The 21,945-nt window shown below is 36.6% G+C and overlaps 2 protein-coding genes across 2 annotated transcripts; one reads left to right on the top strand and one right to left on the bottom strand.

Moving 5' to 3' along the window:
• Window positions 1-1,939: 1,939 nt before the first annotated feature.
• LOC141319719 (interferon-induced very large GTPase 1-like) lies at window positions 1,940-8,217 on the top strand. The gene is made up of 3 exons (XM_073833268.1): window positions 1,940-1,991; window positions 2,436-2,491; window positions 2,817-8,217. The coding sequence occupies exons 1-3, from the start codon at window positions 1,940-1,942 to the stop codon at window positions 7,542-7,544; spliced, it is 4,836 nt and encodes a 1,611-aa protein (XP_073689369.1). The 3' UTR covers window positions 7,545-8,217.
• A 4,750-nt stretch (window positions 8,218-12,967) lies between these two features.
• LOC141339108 (uncharacterized) lies at window positions 12,968-21,020 on the bottom strand. Its single transcript, XM_073844743.1, has 3 exons — window positions 20,726-21,020; window positions 20,442-20,576; window positions 12,968-16,401 (listed from the first exon to the last, which is right to left on the bottom strand). Exons 2-3 carry the CDS (start codon window positions 20,524-20,526, stop codon window positions 15,521-15,523), a joined length of 966 nt encoding a protein of 321 aa, XP_073700844.1. The 5' UTR covers window positions 20,527-20,576; window positions 20,726-21,020; the 3' UTR covers window positions 12,968-15,520.
• Window positions 21,021-21,945: the final 925 nt, after the last annotated feature.

Genomic DNA, 21,945 nt, shown 5'->3' with positions numbered 1-21,945 from the left:
GTTCTGTGTCTCATGATCTTTTTTTTAATCAGGCGGAATCAACACTTGAGGTAAAACTAAAGTGAAATTATATGAATGCCAAGTATAGTACCCTATACCTAGAATTTGTTCCATCCAAGTTATTGCACACACATTAGGAACAGTGAACACACACACACACACACGCACGCACTGCATATCATTTAAAATCAAATCATTTCAATTAAAATTTCAGTATTTGACATTGACAGCATAGGTTATTAGTTAAAAAACATATAAAAATTACAACCTATGCTCTCAATGTCAAATGCAGAAACGTTAATCCATGTGTTCATTATCTCAAGGGTAGATTATTGTAATGCTTTATTGGGTGGTTGTTCTGCACGCTTAATAAACAAACTCAAGGTGGTCCAAAATGCAGCAGCTAGAGTTCTTACTAGAACCAGAAAGTATGACCATATTAGTCCGGTTCTGTCAGCACTGCATTGGCTCCCTATTAAACATCATATAGATTTTAAAATCTTGCTAATTACTTAAAAAGCCCTTAATGGTTTAACTCCTCAGTACTTACGCAAACTCTTATCACATTATAGTCCTCATGTCCATTGCATTCTCAAAACTCTGGCAATTTGATAATACCTAGAATATCAAAATCAACTGCCGGCGGCAGATCATTTTCTTATCTTGCGTTTAAATCTAGATTAAAGACACATCTCTTTAACCTGGCCTACACTTAATAAATGTCATAATCCAAATTCGTTACAGGATTGTTAGGCTGCATTAATTAGGTCAACCGGAACCGAAAACACCTCCCATAATGCACTCGTTGCATCGTAAGAAGAATGGCATCTACGCTAATATTAGTTTCATTTTTATTCCAAGGTCACCGTAGCCACCAGACCCAGCCTCTATCCAGATCAGATGGTCACTGCAGTCCCCCGGATCCAGTCCGTACCCAGCTTAGATCATGGATCACCACCTGGAAATGACTTCAATAGCCCTGAATGTCAACCAGATGAGCTCCAGAGACCATCTGTGAAGACCTCGCCAACCTAGACGGCCATCTGATGAGTTCTCTGCAATCTGACTTTGGTACAAACTGCTGGTTTCATCTAGTACTAGCCCCCTGACTAAGCTTGGTTTCTTCCAAGGTCTTTTTCTCCATTTCTGTCACCTGTGGATTTTTGGTTCCTTGCCACTGTTGCCTCTGGATTAGTTGGGGACATTTAACTTCCAGCAATATTGTATACTATTTGAACTGAGCTGAGCCGGATGAAGACATCACTGAATTCCATGATGAACCTGAACACCTTTAACTGAAAATTGATTGTTTATAATACTTGTCAAGTGTCTTCTAACTGTGAGGTGTCCACACTTGAAAAGGACAAGACATTTGTGATTTCTGTCAGAATAATATTTATTTTGATCACTTCATGTGGTAATGGTAGGTTAAAATGCAACAGGTGAAAAACCTTTAAACACATAAAACACAAACATTTTAAATAAATAGGTATTTTTCCAACACAGGAATGGTCAAATGCATTTTACAGGCAACACAGCTTGAACTATTACTCTGCATGTTACAAGCAATACCATACCAATCTAAGCATTTTAGTCTTATTAGTTATCACTATCTCTTTAAATCATGCAGTAATAATTACTTTCAAACTTCACCTGTAACATTAACACATTTACCACATTAAATACCAAACAAAGGATCTAAATGAGAGTCTATGAATTAAGAGTTCACGTGAGCTTACCGATAGCCCGTCATGATCAAAAAGTCCCAGTTCCTCACAGTGAATTAATTTGTGCCTCTGCCTTCTTTGTCCATCGCACTCCAGTCAAATGACTAATGCATGTATTTGAAACACTGAACTGGGCGCGAACTTCTAATTTCCCCAATTCATTTCACCTGGTCGAGACGCACCAGAGGAGTGTATGCGGCAGTGGAGGCGGCATGCAGGAGAAAGAAATGACGGGTACACGGAAGACAGCCACACCTCCAACTGGTTAGCGCGACAATACTGGATTATTGATACACTGTTGTCCTGTTTAAAACTGTGAATTTGCTTTAACACAACCTGTATTGTTAAAACTGCTAAATAAATAAAGGTGACTTGACGTGACTATCATGGTCACAACCAAAGTAATGGGCAGCCATTTTGCTGTGGTGCCAGGGGAGCAATTAGGGGTTCAGTGCCTTGCTTAAGGGCACTTCAGTGGTGTGTATTGAGCATGGAAGAGAGAGCTGGTCATTCACTCCTCTCACCTACAATCCCTGCCAGTACTGTCAACTGAAACTGCAAAAATTAAATAAAATATTTTATACAGCAATACTCTTAAATTATTAAAAAATACCATGAAAATACTACACATTTAAATAAGTAAAAACATACTTTGTTTCAAATGCTTACTTTAAGCTAAATTTGTTTTGTTTTCTGCCTTTTTTTAAGGTGAATCAACAAGTATGGAGCACACCTCAACATCAGAAACTGGAGAAAAACACAAAGTGAGTGTCTGGTTATTTCACAACAAGGACATTGTATTAGTACAAACTACAACCTACTTTCTTTCTTACTTTAACCGTAATGTGGTATTAATGTGGTATAAACTGTTTAACATCTTCAAAATATAAAACACTCTTTGGTAAACTGAGTTTTTATATGTTGCTCATTTTTGGTAATGTTTACTATGATTCAGTAGTTGTTTTTAAACAAAATTAACTATTTCTTCATTACATTAAGTTTGCTTAGGTGTCAATTCAAGAATATTTTAATTAAGTAATTAAATTAAAGTAAATGTTATGTTGCTTATTTATTTACTCGGGAAACAAGGAAAACTTTGGAACAACTGAAGTTAATCCAGATCCATACCAACAACAGGAAGAGAATGAAAAACTTAAACATCTGTTTCAAAGACTTCATCTTAAAAGAGAACACTACAAACTGAGAAGTGCAGATGTTCTTCAGATAAAGAGACATTTATTACACTCTCCTCAGGCTTGTGCTGAAGAGGAGCTGGTTCAGACTTTCATTCAAAAACTACTGATGATGAACTACAGAGCAAGAACTATTAAAACTAAAGAGACCGATGAACAGGGTCAGATACAACAAAAACACAATGACACATCTAAAGACGATGATGATATTTTTGATGATATTTTTAAAAATGATACTCCTTCTAATGAAGGAACAATTCAGTCTGAGCAAATTCACCCGATGGATGTTCAGATGGCCGTGTTTCATTGTGCTGATGGTTTTCTGAAGCAGCTGATGGTCACTAAACTGTCCCAGTGTCAGTATGCTCTGCCTCTGCTTGTTCCTGATCCAGAAACACAACAGATTGAGTTTCCTCTCTGGACATTCAGACAGATAAAGAAGAGCTGGAAGATGAGAAACACCAACAATGAAATCATCAGTCAAACCCAGCCGATCTACAAGGCACAAACTCCAATGGTGTTTTTCTTCAGGTTTGACTCTGTGTCTTCATCTAAGTCTCAGCTGATGAACAATCTGATCAATGAGAAACACAACACATTCTTCCACAGGAACTGCCCCGGCAGCAGCAGAACCAGAGAACTGATGGATGGAGTGGTGGAGATCGCCTGGTTCTGCCCATCTGGATCAAATGAAGATAAATTCACTGACTGTGTTGCGTTCTGTAATCTACACGGTGATGCAGGAGACCATGAGAAACAGCTGCAGATCCTCACTCAAATGGCCTCAGTCAATGTTGTTCTTCTACCACAACTTCACAGGAATGACAAAGATATGATAAAACTGAAACAGCTATACAAGGACTCAAAGCCACTCATTTGTCTTCTTACAGATGATGTTAACTCTTTAACTGACATTAAGAAAATGAAAGGGAAATATAAGATGGGTCTGAAAGACAGAAATCAGTCAGGTGTTTCTGAAGAGCTCAGAAGAGCTATAAATGAGTGTCTCTCAGAATCACCTTCCAATTTCAATTTTGAAGATGTGAAAAACAAATCAGACATAAGAGTAGATGAGGAAGATGATGAAGACTGCAGGAGAGGAAGAGAAGCAGCACAAAAGATGATGAGTTTACTGGAGAATAAAGATCTGAGAGAAATCAAAGAATCATTTCTGCCTCATCAGGGGAAACTGTGGCATGAGTGGAGTCAGAAGAACAAAGAAATACATAGATGCCAAGCAGATGAGACAGAACAGGAAAGAAATTCAAAAACTGCATCATTGAAGGAAATCCGCCAACAGCAACATGATTCTGGCATCAGCAAGTTTGTAAAATTATTTTTGAAAGAAATTTGCTTAAATGATGCAAATAAGTTTTTCCTCAAATGGCTTGGAATTCTTCTGGATGAACATACAGCATTTGGTCTTTCTGCTCTACATCAAAAGTATGATGAAAAGTGGTCAACAGTTAAAAGACTGAAAGAGAATCGAGATAAATCTGAGCAACTTAAAGCTGAGCAAACTGAACTTGAGAAAATATCTGAGGATCTTCAATCTGCAACCTTTGGTTTGGAGCACATCATGAGGGAGATCGGTCAGATCTATGAATCATGTTCATCTGTGCCAAAGAACAAGACAGACCTGCAGATGGACTTCTCTTCTCTACCAATTCTCGCAGCAGAGATGATGATCTCTGGATTTCCGCTGGAGCTGATGGATGGAGATGCTGCTCATGTTCCTGTGATCTGGATCTCTGCTGTTCTAGATCAAATCCTCCAGAAACTGGGAGACCAGAGAGTCTTTGTGTTGTCAGTTTTAGGAGTTCAGAGCTCTGGGAAATCCACCTTGCTGAATGCCATGTTTGGACTACAGTTTGCCGTCAGTGCTGGCAGGTGCACCAGAGGAGCTTTCATGCAGCTGGTTAAAGTGTCAGACGAGATGAAAACACTGATGAACTTTGACTATATTCTGGTTGTTGATACAGAGGGTCTTCGTGGTCTAGAATTAGCTGGAAGATCAACAAGACATCATGACAATGAATTGGCCACATTTGTAGTTGGTTTTGCAAATCTGACTTTGATCAACATCTTTGGAGAAAATCTGGCTGAGATGCAGGACATTCTTCAGATTGTTGTTCAGGCCTTCATGAGGATGAAGAAGGTCAGACTAAATCCCAGCTGTGTGTTTGTGCATCAGAACGTTTCAGACGTCACAGCTGGAGAGAAAAACATGGAGGGAAGGAGACAACTGCAGAGAACACTGGATGATATGACAAAACTTGCTGCTGAAGATGACATGAGGGATAAAGAACATTTCAGTGATGTGATTAGATTTGATGTTCATAAAGATGTGAAGTATTTTGCTCAGCTCTGGGAGGGAAACCCACCAATGGCTCCACCAAACCCAAACTACTGTGAGAACATTCAAGAACTGAAGGAAACTATAATAACACATGCAAAAGAATCAGGTGGAATGAGGCTGATAGACTTAAAAGACCATATTAAAGATCTCTGGGAGGCTTTACTAAATGAAAAGTTTGTCTTCAGCTTCAAAAATTCTCTGGAGACTTCAGCCTACAGGAAACTGGAGACAGAATATAGCAAGTGGTCCTGGAGTCTTCGCAGTGCCATGATGGAAACTGAGAACAAGCTATACAACAAAATAGAAAATGAAACAATTAATGAGGTTGAGGAAAGTGATATACTAAGTGAGCTGAAGGAGGCAAATGAAGAAGTGAAAAAATCAATGTCTGAGTTCTTTGATAAAGATACATATGTTTCTATATTGATTCAGTGGAAAACATCATTTGAAATTCATATCAAAGAGCTTCAGGAAAACATTGTGAGAGAAACAAAAAGGAAAATAAATGAGATTCTTCAGCAGCGAGACCAGAAGAAAATGATTGATGCTCAGAGGACACATCATGAAAACACTCTCTATGAAAAGAGCAAAGAACTTGCCTTAAAACTCAAAGAGGAAATACTGAAGAAAGAGTTTGATTTGTTTTGGGAACATAGTATGAAGAAGATCAGAGACACTCTTGCAATCAAAGACATTGACATAATGAGAGATGTGAGAAAAATCCTCAGTGACATCTATAAAAGTGCTCTTGTAGATCAACTGAAGGAGGACAGGGATATTTTCACTGTGTGGAGTTATTCAGATTATGTACAGATTAAGAGATCCACTGGACACATTAAAAAAGACGTAAGAGGGGTTAAAGAGATGTTAGGCTTTAGTCTTCTCTCTAATGAAGAAGAATCCCAAATAAAATCATTAGTCTCAGATGTTGATCAGCAGTCAGACAAAATGATTCAGTCTTTTAACATTTCAAAGATGGGCTACAACAAAAACTGCATTCAGAAACTCACAGATTACATCAAGAAGACAGTAACAAAACATCAGGAAGATGAGAAATCAGCAAAATATGTGTTCAAGGATGAATTCTTCATTGATTTGGTTCTTTCCATCTGTAAGAGAGCAAACAAGATGATCACTGACCAACACAGACTGTTCAGAAATGCCAATGATCCTGTAATATATGTTGAGAGGAAGAGAGAAGAGTATTATAGTATTTTCCAGAAATACTATCATGACGAAACATCAACTGCCATTTTTGGTGAGATCATCTGTCAGAAACTGAAAGAGCCCATTGAGCTGAGCATCTACAAGAAGACTGCCAAAGATTTAGCAGATGAAATGAGATCAAACTGTAAATCACTGAATGGAAACAGATCAAAATTGGAGAAACACATCCTGAATACACTGGCAGAAGAGGAGGATTTTGACAAATACATGAACTACATTCATAATCCCAGAGATCACTTCAAGAATTTCATCAAAAATGAAGTCAGTCAGTACATCAATGATAAATTCAGTGTGAGTGTTTTACGCAAGATGAAGGAGAACATTGAACTTCTGCAGCAGAAGATCTTTGAAGCAGCTCATAAATCCACTGAACATCAAGTGAACAGTGGAGACGCTTATCTCTGGTTGAAAAGTTTCACACAGCTGATCTCAGATGAGCTGATCTTTTCTGTAAACGACTTCAGTGGACTAAAGCATGATGGAGTTAGTGTGAAACTCCTAGAAGATGTGATAAGAAAGGTACTTCCGTCAATAATGTCTGATGTAAGTGCTCATTTCAGTGACTTTCTGGGGAAATTGGACTATAAAGACAGACCAGATGAGCTTCTGATTGATCACTTCTGTCAGTGCTGTTGGGTTCAGTGTCCGTTTTGTGGAGTCACCTGCACAAACACCATTGCAGACCATGATGGAGATCACAGTGCTGCTTTCCACCGAATTAATGGACTTAATGGGTTCTGTTATGATGAAACAAAGAATCTTTGTAAAGAGTTTTGCTCAAATGTAGTGACAAGTAGTGAATTGTTTAAATCATCAGATCATCGGTTTCCATTTAAAGAATACAAAAGAGCAGGAGGAGTTTATGCAGAATGGAGCATCACCCCAAATGTTTCTGAGCCTGCCTACTGGAAGTGGTTTGTGTGCCGATTCCAGAAAGATCTGGAAAATCACTATCAGAAATCATTTCAGGAGAAGGGTAAGATCCCAGAATACTGGAGAGAATACACAAAACAGGATGCAATTGATAGTGTAAACTGATGTTGTACTACAACCCATCCATATCCCTTTAAATCATCTCAACTAAGAAAAATGTCCAGTTATCCTCATGATAAAAAGGGTGAGCTATATTGAAGTTTAACAGTGAAGCACATTTGATTCTGCAGAGTCATAGTCAATGTTCCCTTTAACTTTTATTCTTGCTGAGAAAATCTTTTTCTATTTGGTGGATCTTTTGAGCAATGTACATGTACAAAAAGTAGTTTAAGGTGTTATTTGTATTTACATTTTTGTTTCTTTTAGTGTGATCTTGAAAATTACTATCATAAATCATTTTAGGAGAATGTTAAGGGGGTCAATACAGGAAAGAAGATGCACTTGCAAGTTTAGAGGTATCTGAGAATTTAGTGCGACAGTTTTTTGGTTTAAATTAGAAAATATAGTGTGATATCTATGCTAGCCTAATGTTCATGAGTAAAGTTCAATGTAAGAATGTAAGAAAAGAAGATGTCAGACAATTTTGATTATAAAAAGGGTGATTTATTGCAGAGTAACAGCAAAGAAAATACACAAAGCACCGTTCATACAGAAAATGGAGTTAAAATTAAGGATGGCCATTTTTAGAAATTTCTCATTTCGATCATTAATAGGTTTAGTACTCAGGGCTGGGGCATGTGTGTGGGGGGTATGGTTGTAATGGAGATAATGAAAATACCTAAAGACTGTTATGAAAATGAATGTTAAAAATAAAGATATGACATGAAAACCTGTCTATGCAAACATGAATACATGATTAAAACACTGTTAGATTTTGATGCCGCAATATTATTACAAAAGAAGCATCTAAAAAGGAATAGATGCCTGAGGTGAAGCTGAAGAGTGTCTTTATGCCAATAATAAACTGAAGCCTGTTCTATGACACATCCTATGATATTAACCAGATAACTTAGATACATAACATAGACGTTACATTATGCAAGTGAACGGAAAGATCTGGAGGCTCTCCATTACTTTGAGGGAGATCTATTGTAATTTAACTGTAATGCCCACCCTTGTCACCTTGGTGGTGAGTGTGCTGCAGTGTGGCAGCAAACAGAGCACGGGATCCAAAACAAAAACGAAACCATCACAAATCTTTTTCTATACATTTGATTACACACAGGCAGTACCCAGTGTAAACTACAGCGATCTGTTAAGAACCATGACAGAGCACCAAAACGGTATTTTTTGCTTGGATTTTCTAATTAAATAAACAACATTTGAAATCTGAGACTTTGTTTCATATCAAAAGTAGCACATAACTTAATTTATAAATGCATTGAACAGAGTATAATGGGCCTATAGGCACACCTTGAAAACTGAATTTTTTTTCACTGCTCCAATGGTGTACATGTCACAGAGACACCAGGCTCTCCCTCATAAAGCTTTTCCACTGGGGCTCGGCCACAAGGGGGGGCTAATCCATCACCAACATTTGGCCAGAATCACTTGTTATTTCTTGTGTAACAATGGTGGTCGAGATGAGATGTAAAGATGGAGATGATTGATAAAATAATGTTTTACTTTGAATTAGGAATGTCATATAAAGACAGTGCGGTCTCTTGCATTAAATCACGAGTACATTTTTAGCGAAAGGCACCTAAAACAGATTCTTAAGTTTAATGGGCTTTGCCATTAGAAAATTGCTGCTGGCTTGAATGAAGTTCTCGAACTCATCATTGACCAGTTGAACGGTCTCGGACGCCTCCACAGATACCGCTGGATGGAGCAAAAATGCCTGGAAAATGGTATATGAGTACAAAAAGAGGATGTTCTAATAATTTTGAAAGAGCTTGATCCAGAAAGTGTATTACTTTGTCGTCTACGGCGACTTCATTGTCTGCAGTACTTTTCTGAAGGTCCCAATTATATTTGGCACCTAGATTTGTATGATAAACTGACACCATATGAAATCTGTATAAACGGGTGCGTAGACAGATTTTCTCATAAAATTTTCTGGCTCAAGGCAGCACATACAAACAGCAACCCTGAAGTCATAGCTGGTTACTTTGTGGAGAATGTAGAGGGATATCTACAAATTGTGAGATAGGACCTGGGAACAGAGAATTTGATCTGTTAACATCTTAAAAAATGCTGACAAGAAGTTTATGTATGTGCGCAGCACAATGCGATCTCCGACCTCTCTCTCTCTCTGTGCTTTTGCGTGCATCAATTAAAGCAGCGCATTAAAGGTTGTATCAGCGATTTCTAGCCTGAAACATAAAGTGTCAATTTCAGCTGACCTTTCTTTACGATCCGCTCGCTGCCTGCCCCATAAATTGTCTGTGAAAAAACCCTGTCTCTCTGGTCAGCCTACGGTCAGAGTTATGCCAAAAAAACAATCGGCACTACCAACCTTTCCACACATAAACAAACAGTGTTCCAACCAATCAGCGTCAGGGTTTTGGTGTTGTGGCCTTTCGCTCCGCCTCCCTCACATCCCAGCACCAGTAGGAAAGACCACAACACCAAACCCCTGACGCTGATTGGTTGGAACACTGTTTGATTATCTATGGAATAGTTGATAGCGCCGATTGTTTTTTTTTTTTGGCATATCTTTATGTTTTAGGCTATAAATCTCTGATACAACCTTTAATATAGAACGGTGATAAAACTAACTTGGAGCTACCTGTGCATTAAACGGTTTTACTGCACACCTGCCAGCCAATCAGAATCCAGTATCCAGACATTCCATGGAATAAATATAAAAAATCTTCATGTTAATTACTTTAGTTTGTTGTTGAATGTATGGAGACCAAATGCTGCTTTACTGTCACGAACAAAAGGCCAGGGAAAATGAGTGGAAGGCTCATACAAAAATCTTCACATGGGATTTGGAATACCTGACGAGGAAATTTAAAGTGAAGACCATAATGCAGCTAATATATGTGTATTTAATATATATGTGCATTAGATGCACTGTAGTTCACTTTCATGTTATTGTTTTCCTTAGAATTTATATTACTGACTATATTCTGTTAAATATTCTGCAGGCATTCTGTAGTACCGTGCAAATCTGCAATCATCAATAAAACAAATATTTGGAACAGGAAAAAACAAACAAACATTAAAATCCTAATGCCACAATGCCGCTTAGGTAAAACAAGAAATACTGGCTGGGGTAAATGTCTTCATGTCCTGGTGCTCTTTGAATAACTGAATAAGATAAAGGCACTTAAGGATTAAGAAAATATTATCAAAGAATTTGGTGATATGCATATTTATACCTCTATGCTGGATATGGATCCAGAGACACATGATGCTGGTGGGGTCGGTCAATGAGGCTAACCACTGGACATTCCTGGTTTGTTCCACTTCCATCCTTCTCCATTAACTACAAACACATCTTTTAAAAGCTGGTCAGCAGAAGGAAGCATAAAGTGCTCTAAAATTTCTTGGTAAATGGGTGCAGTTTTCAAAAAACACAGTGGACCGAAACCATCATATGACATTGTACCCCAAATCATCACAGACTGTGGAAAAATCTTTAAAATAGAATGTTTTTAGGTTGCCGCAACATTGAATGCACGGTCTTGTCTTTCCTTTTCCCACTTTACCATCACAAGCCCCTTCAACCATCAATTCCTCTCTGCCCTGAACCATCTCCGTCCAAATCCACCAGCTACGTCCCACACCTTCCAAACACCCATTCCAACCACATTTTGCCGCTGCCCATCTTCCTCTGACAACCAGGTCTGCTCCAGTTTCAATACTGGTAGATACTCAAGACAACACTGCTGGTTCATGTTTTGCATGCTTGCAATTTTTGTGGTAGTGCTCATGCCCACTTGATATTTTGAATATTTATCAACTCCTGTAAATGTTTTTCGTTTGTCTACAGAGCTACTTCATCACCCTGACTCCCTTTTGACCGGTTATGTACTATCAGGTCTCTCACACGGCTTTCATAGCCTCATCTGTCCCAATCTCCAGTCCGCTCTCACCAAACCTGAAACAGTTGACTTCCAAATTAAAAAAGAAATAGATGCCAACTGCGTCATTGGCCCCTTCTCTCTCTTCCCGGGTTAGCCCCATTGACGTAGCTTGCAGAAAATTTTAGGTAAAAAAAGGCCGCAGTTGCACTTTGGGTGTTTGAATCCTGCCTCGTAGACCTTTCCCGATCCCATCCCCCTGTCTCTCTCTCCAACTAGCACTCACCTGTCAAATCTTCACTGTCTAGCTCAGGAAATCTCAGTCCAAACTCCCATTCAACCCCTTTTATAGACAAGTTCAACTGTCCCTTCCCTCGTGTCTGGTTTCAAACGCACCATAAGTCCGTTCAACTTCTTTACGGTACCCCAACTGACAACTTTACCAGCCATTCAATCCAAATAGGCATGGCCCAAAATAGCAGATACAAGCACTCGGTCAAGAAAGACAATTAATAGACATAAATATCAGTTGTAAAACAATAAGTAACAACAGTTAATATATTATTCTTATATCTTTCCCCCCCAGACTGGAAAGGCTCACAGATGATGACTTCCAGAAAGCAGAGGATTTTGTTAAAAAAATGAAGTTGTTATATACCTTAAGCCTCTATGTATCCAGTGAGAAGTCCCACACATGTGGCCAAATTCTCCCTATACAATAGCAATATATGTCCAAAAACAATTTAATGGAATCGATCCAGTCTGGAGTCAGATCTGGACACAGTACAGAGACCGCACTTGTACGGGTCACAAATGATCTTCTTATATGGGTGCTTGCAGCATTTTATTCCTGCTAGACATTAGACAGCTGCTTTTGAAACGATGAGTATTGTTCTAAAGGAACAATATCTGCTTATGCACTCCATCCGTCGAGAGGGCTAGAAATGATCTTCAACGAGTATTGACTGTGTACAAAGTGACCAACATCTGATTTTCAACCACTGAAAATGGGCAGTATTCAAGAACCTGGACATTAAGCCTCATTGAGATCCTCATTTCTCTGGGACTGAATGATGTAGGGCCTTGAAAATAAATATTCCAAAACAAAAGTTTATTAAGAATTAGAATCTAAAATATTGTGATCTTTTTAATACTTCTTGAGTTATAGGTATGCAAAGTTTGGAAAAAATATTTATGGCTCTCGGGAATGTTTAATGCAGCTGTCTTGACAGAGAGGAAACAAGATACATCTCTAGTTTCAAGATTTATTTGTTCTTCAGACATTACTCTTTCCAAAAATTTGATAGTTTTTTTTTAAATGAATCACATTTGATTTGTGACCACTGAAAATGTGAACAATTTAACGTGTTACTGCTGAAGCCTTTTTTAAAATCCTAATATCTCTAGGACTGAACAATGTAGGGCCTCGAAAATGAAGAATCCAAAACAAACGTTTATTAAGAACTAGAATCTAAAAACATATTGTGAAAAAACCTGAAAAGTGCCATTTCCTCATTTTTGAATGGTCACCATTGGCATATAATGCAACAAAGTTTGCTAAAGTCAACAGATTTTACTAACAGACCTACCCATCTCTGCGTACAAATAACAATGATGCTGCAGTCTTTCTGAAGTCAGGTGAAAACTGTCATTTTGTCCCCCCTCTACAAAATAGTGGACTACTCAGTAAATATTCAACCATGATCTTTAATATTTTGGCTTTCATCACTATACATGTCTACCTTTCTTCAGAAAAAATATTAGCAAAATAAAAAATTTGAGCAATGTTCATTATTTCATTCAGTTTATGTCCTTTTATTTGTTTTCTTTTACATTGCTGTTTCACAGCAACACAAGTTTTTTTAATCTAATAATTTGATTACAAGACACTAAACTTCATCACATAAGTTTTCATTTAGTGATAAGTAATTTTTTGCCTGAGTAATATCATCAAAGTGTCTCAGAGCCGGCAAAAGCTATGAAAAGAATGACACTTTATCTCACAGAACACAAGGTGGAATTACCTACTTTAGCCAAAGCACAATAAACTCATTTAACATTGTCAAAGGCACATATTTACAAAATATAAGCTTTCTGGGTGTCCATGCTCTAGTCTCAAGTTAATCATTTCGAATCCAAAAGCATTCAAGATGTTATGCTGTTGCTAGAGGAGGAGTACAGTGAGAAGTGTCTGGTTCCCACAGTGATGTTCAGTCGTAGTAAAGCTCTTATATAGGGATTTATGAGTGCTAAAGGTGTGGGAAGTTGTGTTTAATCAATGCTGTCATGAACTCACACACCACTGTGGGATGTAATATAAAAAAAAAACTGAAACCGGAGATGCTACCCTCCCCTCATTTCCTAAATTATTGGGAATTTTTTCAGCGTGACAATAAAGACAAGGTGAAAATCGTTTAGTAGACATGCATTTCACTCAGTCTTAAAAATTCATGGCTCAAAGCTACACTTAAAAGTTAGTTTCATGAATTCTCAGCTCTTAAGACTAAAATGGCACTTTAAGAAGCTTGATAAATACGGGCCCAGGGCATTTAAGGTGGTCGTCCTCCGGGAGTTAAACAAGACAGATATAACAATTTGTAATGAACTTTGCCATGAAGGGTCAAAGCAGTATACTTCAAGTTCTGGAGGACATACTGAGTACTAGAATATTATACATTTGCTGAATTAAATCTAGGGTGTACACATTTCTGCAATCCTTCATTTAAACAAAATTGGCTAATTTACTTATTTTACAGAAAATATTGGCATATATTTAATTGTTTTTATTAATTACATGTTTAACACATTTCAATTTGGCAATCTATCCATGAATTATATAAGTTTCCATTAAAAAAAAAGACATCTTTTATATTTATTCAGAGAGGGTGTACTCATTTATGCGGTGCACTGTAAATCAAAGACTGTCAAAATTAGAGCATCTCTCACCAACATTTAATATTTGAAACTTGGCCCCATTTAAATGGCAGATCCATTTAAAACTCTTTTCACACAAAGAATACAAATTGAAAATATGCCTAATGGAAATGCGCCAATTGCGCGAAAACTCCCATATATTGCAAAAGTTTTTTTGCTCGCATGAGGCAATACAGCAATGGAAACGTTTTTTTTCTGCATATAATCCGTTGCCATGACTTATCGCGAAAGGAAAAACTTACATTTCAATTGCATAACATCAGTAAATGGAAATGCGGTCATTTCGCAGTACTTTTTAATCGTCATTTATAAAATAGTGCCAAAGTTTTGCGCAAACCTGTAATGGAAACGCAGCTTGTGTGATGACAAATTTTATTTCTCATGAAATTTGCCTTTCTCCAGAATGAATATGCAGGTGCACTGCAAAAAATGCTTTTCGTACTTAAGACTTTTTGTCTTGTTTACAAGACCCCCCCCCCCAGCTCAGATTTGATTAAATATACCTCAAATCCCACAAAAATCCATTGCCATGATTTATCACGAGAGGAAAAAATTATGTTTCAATTGCATAACATCGGTAAATAAATTAATCGACATTTCTAAAACAGCGCCAAAGTTTTGCGCAAATCTGTAATGGAAACGCAGCTTGTGTGATGAAAAATTTTATTTCTTAATGAATATGCAGGTGCACTGCAAAAAATGCTTTTCGTACTTAAGACTTTTTGTCTTGTTTCGAGCCAAAATATCTAAAAAATTCTTAAATCAAGAAGGATTTTCTAAACGAGTAAAAATGGTCTTGTTTTCAGAAAAAAGTCAAACTAAAGCATGTTTTTACTTAACACAAGCAAAATAATCTGCCATTGGGGTAAGAAAAATAAATTTATTTCGAGCAGACAACTAGATTATTTTTCTTTCCTCATTGGCAGATTATTTATCTTGTTTCAAGCAAAAACTTTCTTAATTTTAACTTTTTTTCTCAAAACAATTTTTATATGTTCATAATGCTTCCACCTCCATGCTTGACGGTGGGGATGGTGTTCTTGGGCTCACTGGCAGCATTCCTCCTTCTCCTCATGTAATAATGATTAAAAAAATCTAAGTAAGAAAAGCATTTTTTTGCAGTGTGATTTTTGAGATTGCTCTACTTTGTAAACCTCTCTCCATTGAAGAACCCTAGCATTCCTTTTCAGAGTGAGTTAGCAGATGACGTTTCAGATCTTTCTGATACGAGAAACTCTGGTCACACTCCAGACATGTGAAAGGTTTCACTCCGGTGTGGACTCTCATGTGAGTCTGGAAGTTTCCTACAAATCTGAAGCTCTTTCCACAATGCGGGCAGGCGAAAGGCTTCTCTCCAGTGTGTATTCTCATGTGAACAGCAAGGTTTGTATTGTTTGTGCTAGCCTTTCCACACTGAAGGCACATGTAAGGTTTCTCTCCTATGTGAGTTAACACGTGATCATTGAGAGTTTTGCAGTCTGAGAAACTCATTCCACACTGATGACAGATAAAACGGCTCTCTCTCGAGTGAACCTCCACATGCTTTTTAAGAGTCGCCTTATGTCTGAAGCCCCTTCCACACTGATCACATGTAAACGGCGTCTCGCCAGTGTGGCTGTTCATGTGATACCGAAGGTTTAGCTTTGTTGTGAAGCTCTTCCCACACAGTTCACACGTATAAGGCTTGTCTCCGGTGTGAACTCGCATGTGTCTGTTAAAGCTTCCTTGCTGGGTGAAACGGTTTCCACACTGAGGGCACGTATAAGGCTTTTCTCGAGTATGAATGCTCATGTGGCCCTTCAGTGTTCCTTTCTTAGTGAAGGACTTTCCACACTGATGGCAGAAGTAAGGCTTCTCTCCAGTGTGAATGTCCAAGTGGAGTTTAAGGTTTCCTTTCGTAGAGAAACACTTGCCACACTGCTGGCAGATGAAATCACTTTTCCGTGAGGAAGTCTTTTCAGAATTGTCTTCAGTTATGATATAATGTTTCTCCCGCTGATCTTGTTCTTCCGTTTCATCCAGTTCTTCACTCTCCTCTTTTAGCAACATCACGTCTAAGGTGAAAAAATGCAAATACAAGTTAACCCCAGTTTAATGGGCATAAAGCAACAGGCAAAAAATATTTTGATATGTAATCTGCCCTCCAAAGGCAAAGCGCAGTAACTACACATTTGGTCAAAATTGAGTTTTTCAACAGAATTTCGACATGTTTGACTAGCTGCTGTAAAAACTTTAAAGGCATTTTTCTCAGTTTTAGTGTTGGCGTAGTTACTGCACTCTGCTTTTGGAGGGCAGTAACGGATCCCATACCGCTTTGCTTTCTTTAGGTCCGAAAAACGTTTAAACTGGAGGTACTCCCTTAAATCTCATCATGTCTAAAACCATTACAAAAATGGTGTCTTTCAACCATATTTACAAATACTCCATCTCTGTAAAACCTAAACTATTTCAGCTCAAATTTCAGATCACTGTAACACTGCTCATTAAAAGTTAAACTAGCTAGATCTTTTAACAACACGGACTATAACGTTCTCTTTGACAGCTTATTTTGCCATTTGTGGACAAAAATTGGCTAGCCGCGTTTTCATTACCCTTTAAATTGCGCAAATTGAAATTATGAATTGAAAGTACGCCTAATGGAAACGCGTCAATTGCGCAAAAACTCCCATATATTGCAAAAAAGTTTTTACACTCACATGAGTTGATTTTTCAGGCAATTTAAAAAAAGGATTATTTTGCAAAACAGCAATTTTTTCATATTTAAAGATCACATTCGGTTAAATATAGACAAAATTCCATGGCCATGACTTATAGCTAGAGAAAAAAAAAAAAAACGACGTCATTTCGCAATACTTTTTAATCAACATTTATAATATACACCAAAGTTTTGTGCAAATTTGTAATGTAAACTCAGTTTATGCCCTATCTTTTTGACTGCTACCACATAAATGTAAATGAAGAGACATCTCATCAAATACAGTTATGGAGTGCTGCAGGGCTCAGTATTAGGTCCTCTTCTTTTCTCCTTGTATATGCCTCCCATTAGATAAGTTTTCTTTGGGGTTCACCTAATAGTTCTATATTTGCTTACCACCTGAAGAAACTACGAAGGTCTTTACGTTAATAGTGTATTAAACATATGTGACCCTGGACCACATGAAAGCTCAATAAATAAGCTTTCTATTGATGTATGGTTTGTTAGGATAGGACAATATTTGGCCGAGATACTTCTATTGGAAAATCTGAAATCGAAGGGTGCATAAAATCAAAATACTGAGAAAATCACATTTAAAGTTGTCCAAATTAAGTTCTTAGCAATGCATATTACTAATCAAAAATTACATTTTGATAGGTTTACAGTAGGAATTTTACACAAAATCTTCATGGAACATGATCTTTACTTAATTTCCTAATGATTTTTGACATAAAAGAAAAATCAATAATTTTGACCCATACAATGTATTTTTGGCTATTGCTACAAACATACCCCAGCGACTTAAGACTGGTTTTGTGGTCCAGGGTCACATATTGACTATTATTCTTCTCATATTGACGAGATAAAATATAAAAAACCTCCACGCATCTAGATCTCCATCGATCAGTGTGCTATTTTCTAGTTTAAAAAAAAGTTAAAAACCAGAGAGCAATCCATTCTTTGATAATGACATTTCCAACATTTATAGAACAGCCTTCTTACCCCCTTAGAAATGTTGTCAGCAAAATAAGCTATTGATGGTTTCAGATGTAATGGCTATCAGTGGTGTATAAAGTACCTAAACGCCATACTTAAAGGGATAGTGCACCCAAAAATGAAAATCCAAATTACACCCTGCGGCTCGTGACGATACATTGATGTCCTAAGACACGAAACGATCGGTTTTTGAGAGAAACTGAACAGTATTTATATAATTTTTTAGCTTTGATACACAGCCACGTCCATCAACCGATCGTTTGTCTTAGGACATCAGTGTATCGTCACGAGCCGCAGGGTGTAATTTGGATTTGTCTGTGCATGTTTCTTTTTACTTTTAAAGGTCTGGTGCCCATCCACTCACATTATTTGGCTGACAGACTTCAACGGTTTGTGTTTTTCTGAAGAAACAAAGTCACCTACATCTTGAATGACCTGGGGGCAAGCAGATAAACATCACATTTTCATTTTTTGGGTGAACTATCCCTTTAAGTAAAAGTACAAATATCTTACCAGTAAATGACTTTGGTAGAAGTTGAAAACACCGTTTAGAATATTACTTGAGTAAAAGTCTTAAAGTATGTGATATTTATTGTACTTAAGTACATTTAAGACTTAAGAAAAATACTTTTCGTACTTAATTATTTAAAGTAAAAGTGTCAGTAAATGCAAACTAGAGTAACTACTTTATCTGGTACTTAGTGTCTTTTATCTGAACATAAGGAAGCATTTCTGCAATCTGCATTTGAAACAGCATTTAGATTACTCAGTTACAGATGCATAAATCGGCCTAATGTTTTGTTTTTAACAAAAAATGTTGAATATTGATAGTCGAAATGTGAAATTAAAACCGCCAGTAGGTGGCAGCAAGTGACTGTTAATGAGCAAGTCATTGAGATTCAACAGATTCATTCAAACGGCCGATTCATTCAGGAACAAAGCATTTGTTCTGAATCATTTTTATTAACCGATTCATTCAAAAAGCTAATTCATTCATTAGATAAACGCCGTCCATTGCTCGCAAAACACAAAACAGTTCTGTGATCTTTGTTTGGAGCTATTTTCATTGTCAAAATTGAGCAAAAACAAGCAGTATTATGTCTACAGTGTAAATCTCTTATTGCATGAGCAAAGGTGTTTCTAGGAGCTCTAAATTGCAAGCGCCAGACCATTTATTTGTCAAAACCTGCTTCTGGCTATTTCGTAGTAAATAACAAATATGCTTCGGGGAAATGTATCGGACTAAACGTTGGCTGAAATATAAAAACTCAAGTAAAGTACAGATACTCCCAAAAAACACTTAAGTACTAACATAAACCGTGATGAAAGCCAAAATATTAAATATCTTGGATGAATCTTCACTGAATGGGGCGAAATATATATAGAACTCATCTTAAAATGGTAAAAAAAAAAAATTTGTTGACAAAGTTTGTCTTGAAACTGTTAATTAAAATTTTATATTCACTAAATAACACTATGAAAATAAATGTCTATCAATGAAGATAAATCGCTCATGCTAAAAAGTTGTATTTTTCTTAATCTTTTGCTATGTGACTGAATAGAACAAGTTCATGGAATATTTACTGACTTGTAAAAAAAAAAAGATTTTGAAAGATTTAGAGCCACATTACAGTGAGGTATATTGATTTCAGAAAGACGGTAGCATCAATATTTTATTTTTACACAGAGATTTACCAATGTATCAGTAAAATATTAAAGAAAATTTTAAATAAGTTTACATTTTCTCCTGATTTCACTCCGATTGAGCATGCATTTCACTCGCTGAAAACAAAACTAAAGGCAGAAAAACCCACGGCAGTCATAGTCTGCAAAGGGTTCTCAACAAAATATTAAAAATGAAAATTTGTCCAATTACTTTTAAGCCCTTGAAAATGGGAGAACCGCGTATAAAAATGATTGTAATTTCTAAGCATTTTATGTTACATTTTTGTTCAACCCCTTGAATTAAAGCTTAATGCTCTTCATTTCATTTTGAATCTATTCTAGTCGCATACAGAGCCAAAATTATGAAAATTGTGTCAGTGTCCAAATATATATGCACCAAGACTGTGTGTGAATCATTGTTAGTACATCAGTAAGTAAACTTGTGAATTAAAAGTAAGACAATGGCCTTCATGTTTACAGTGTGTAAAGCTATTTATCTACTCTTGTGTTTCCAAATGTAACTCTGTTTAATCTGACAGTTTATGAATTTAACTGTAATGTGGTTAACTTAACCACTTTATTTAGGCCACTATAATATAGGGGGGAAAATAAAGCAAAATATATATCAAAGGAATAGTGATCTTTTTAGCCAATAATATCATTCATTTCGATAAAGGGAAACGTTTTAATAAGCATCCAAATGATTGAGTTCAGCTTCAAAAGAGAATTAAAACCAACCGGTTTCCTCAGTATCTTCTCGTTTCACACAGATTTCATCTTCAATCTTCACGTCTTCACTCTCCTCTTTAATAATAAACGCCATTTTTATGTCCAAGGATCTCAGTTGCTTTATTTTCTGTTTGTTTGGACACTCTGTCATGATTAAAATGACAATAATTAACAGAAAGAATAACATCTGAACTATATCAGCTCTCCAGTTCAGTAAGTTAGATATTTATGTTTGTAAAATGCTCTGGCTACTATCAGAAAAAGAGAGAAGAAAAGCATTGTTGTCCTTATACCTGTGTGTTGTGGTTGTATTTACAAGGTTTTGAGCAGCAGATGTCGTTATTTTGCGGTAAATCCAGTGAAACAGTGCATCACTTGACTCAAAATCACTCCAAGTTCAGAAAAGCTCAGTTTGTCCATCATTGCTTCCCATTGAGAGAATTCGTGTTTGCTAGAAACGAAAGGAGACGCCTTTTCTGTAACTCCTGTGTGGATGTGCTTTACTATAAGACTGAAATATGAGAGATAATGTTACATGCAATGATACTTATGCTATTTCACATAACTTGCAAAAACATAAATAGCTAATACGGCTTGCATTGATTTGAACGCTTTATATGCTTAAACCACAAACCTTTCTTCAGCAGAATCACAACAGATGCAGGAGCGCAGCCTTACAGCGTCACGTCGCCACTCCAAAATAAAAGTCCCGCTCTTGTTAAAATTATAGAAGCGTTCATAAAATAAAATATACGCAAATAATGCATTACGTCGAAATTAAATCCATTGAATGCATGCATACGCTGAAAATATCAGAAAACTACCGAAGAGTGTAATGTTTGAGTGATGAAACCATTTATACCAGATGCAAATTATATTAAAATGCAAATAACTGATTTTAAAAGAAAAAGAAAGAGTAAAGTTAAAAGGAGTGTCTGATAAAGTAAAATTCAAAATATATTTTTAAATGATTCTTCAATAACCAGCAGATTTACTTTCATATCTTTATAATCTCAGTTATTTACATATTTTAAAGCACTGATAAAGCAAACAGAAATACTAATAATTATACAAGGCAAGTTAGGAGCGTCAGGTATGAAATAAAACAAAAACTAACCAAAAAAACACCCATGGTCACGTGATAGAAGCAGAATCTGGTTTCCAATTGGTTTCAGGTTGACCAGTGCATCTTTAGTTTTATTTTTGAAATGTGTTTTTATAAAGTCATAATTTTCTAAAGTCTTAATCTGTTAAATAGTTGCTATTTATTGTATTCAATACACTGTATGATTAAATTTTTTTTGTAAATTGTGTCAGTCATCACCATCATTACCATTTATGATATTAGTATGAGACATCCTGTTTATTGATTTTATTTTGAATGCATTCAATTATTTTTCCATGTTCAGTTCATGCTGCAAATATTAAAAAGGAAAAGATCGATGCTGCTTGATCTGAGGTGAATATATTTATCTCAAATACAAATGAAAGTGCATAAAAAATACATGTATTG

The sequence above is a fragment of the Garra rufa genome, chromosome 1 (assembly GCF_049309525.1).
Source record: "Garra rufa chromosome 1, GarRuf1.0, whole genome shotgun sequence".
NCBI classification, from domain to species: domain Eukaryota; kingdom Metazoa; phylum Chordata; class Actinopteri; order Cypriniformes; family Cyprinidae; genus Garra; species Garra rufa.
This window is presented reverse-complemented; position numbering and strand designations above follow the sequence as displayed.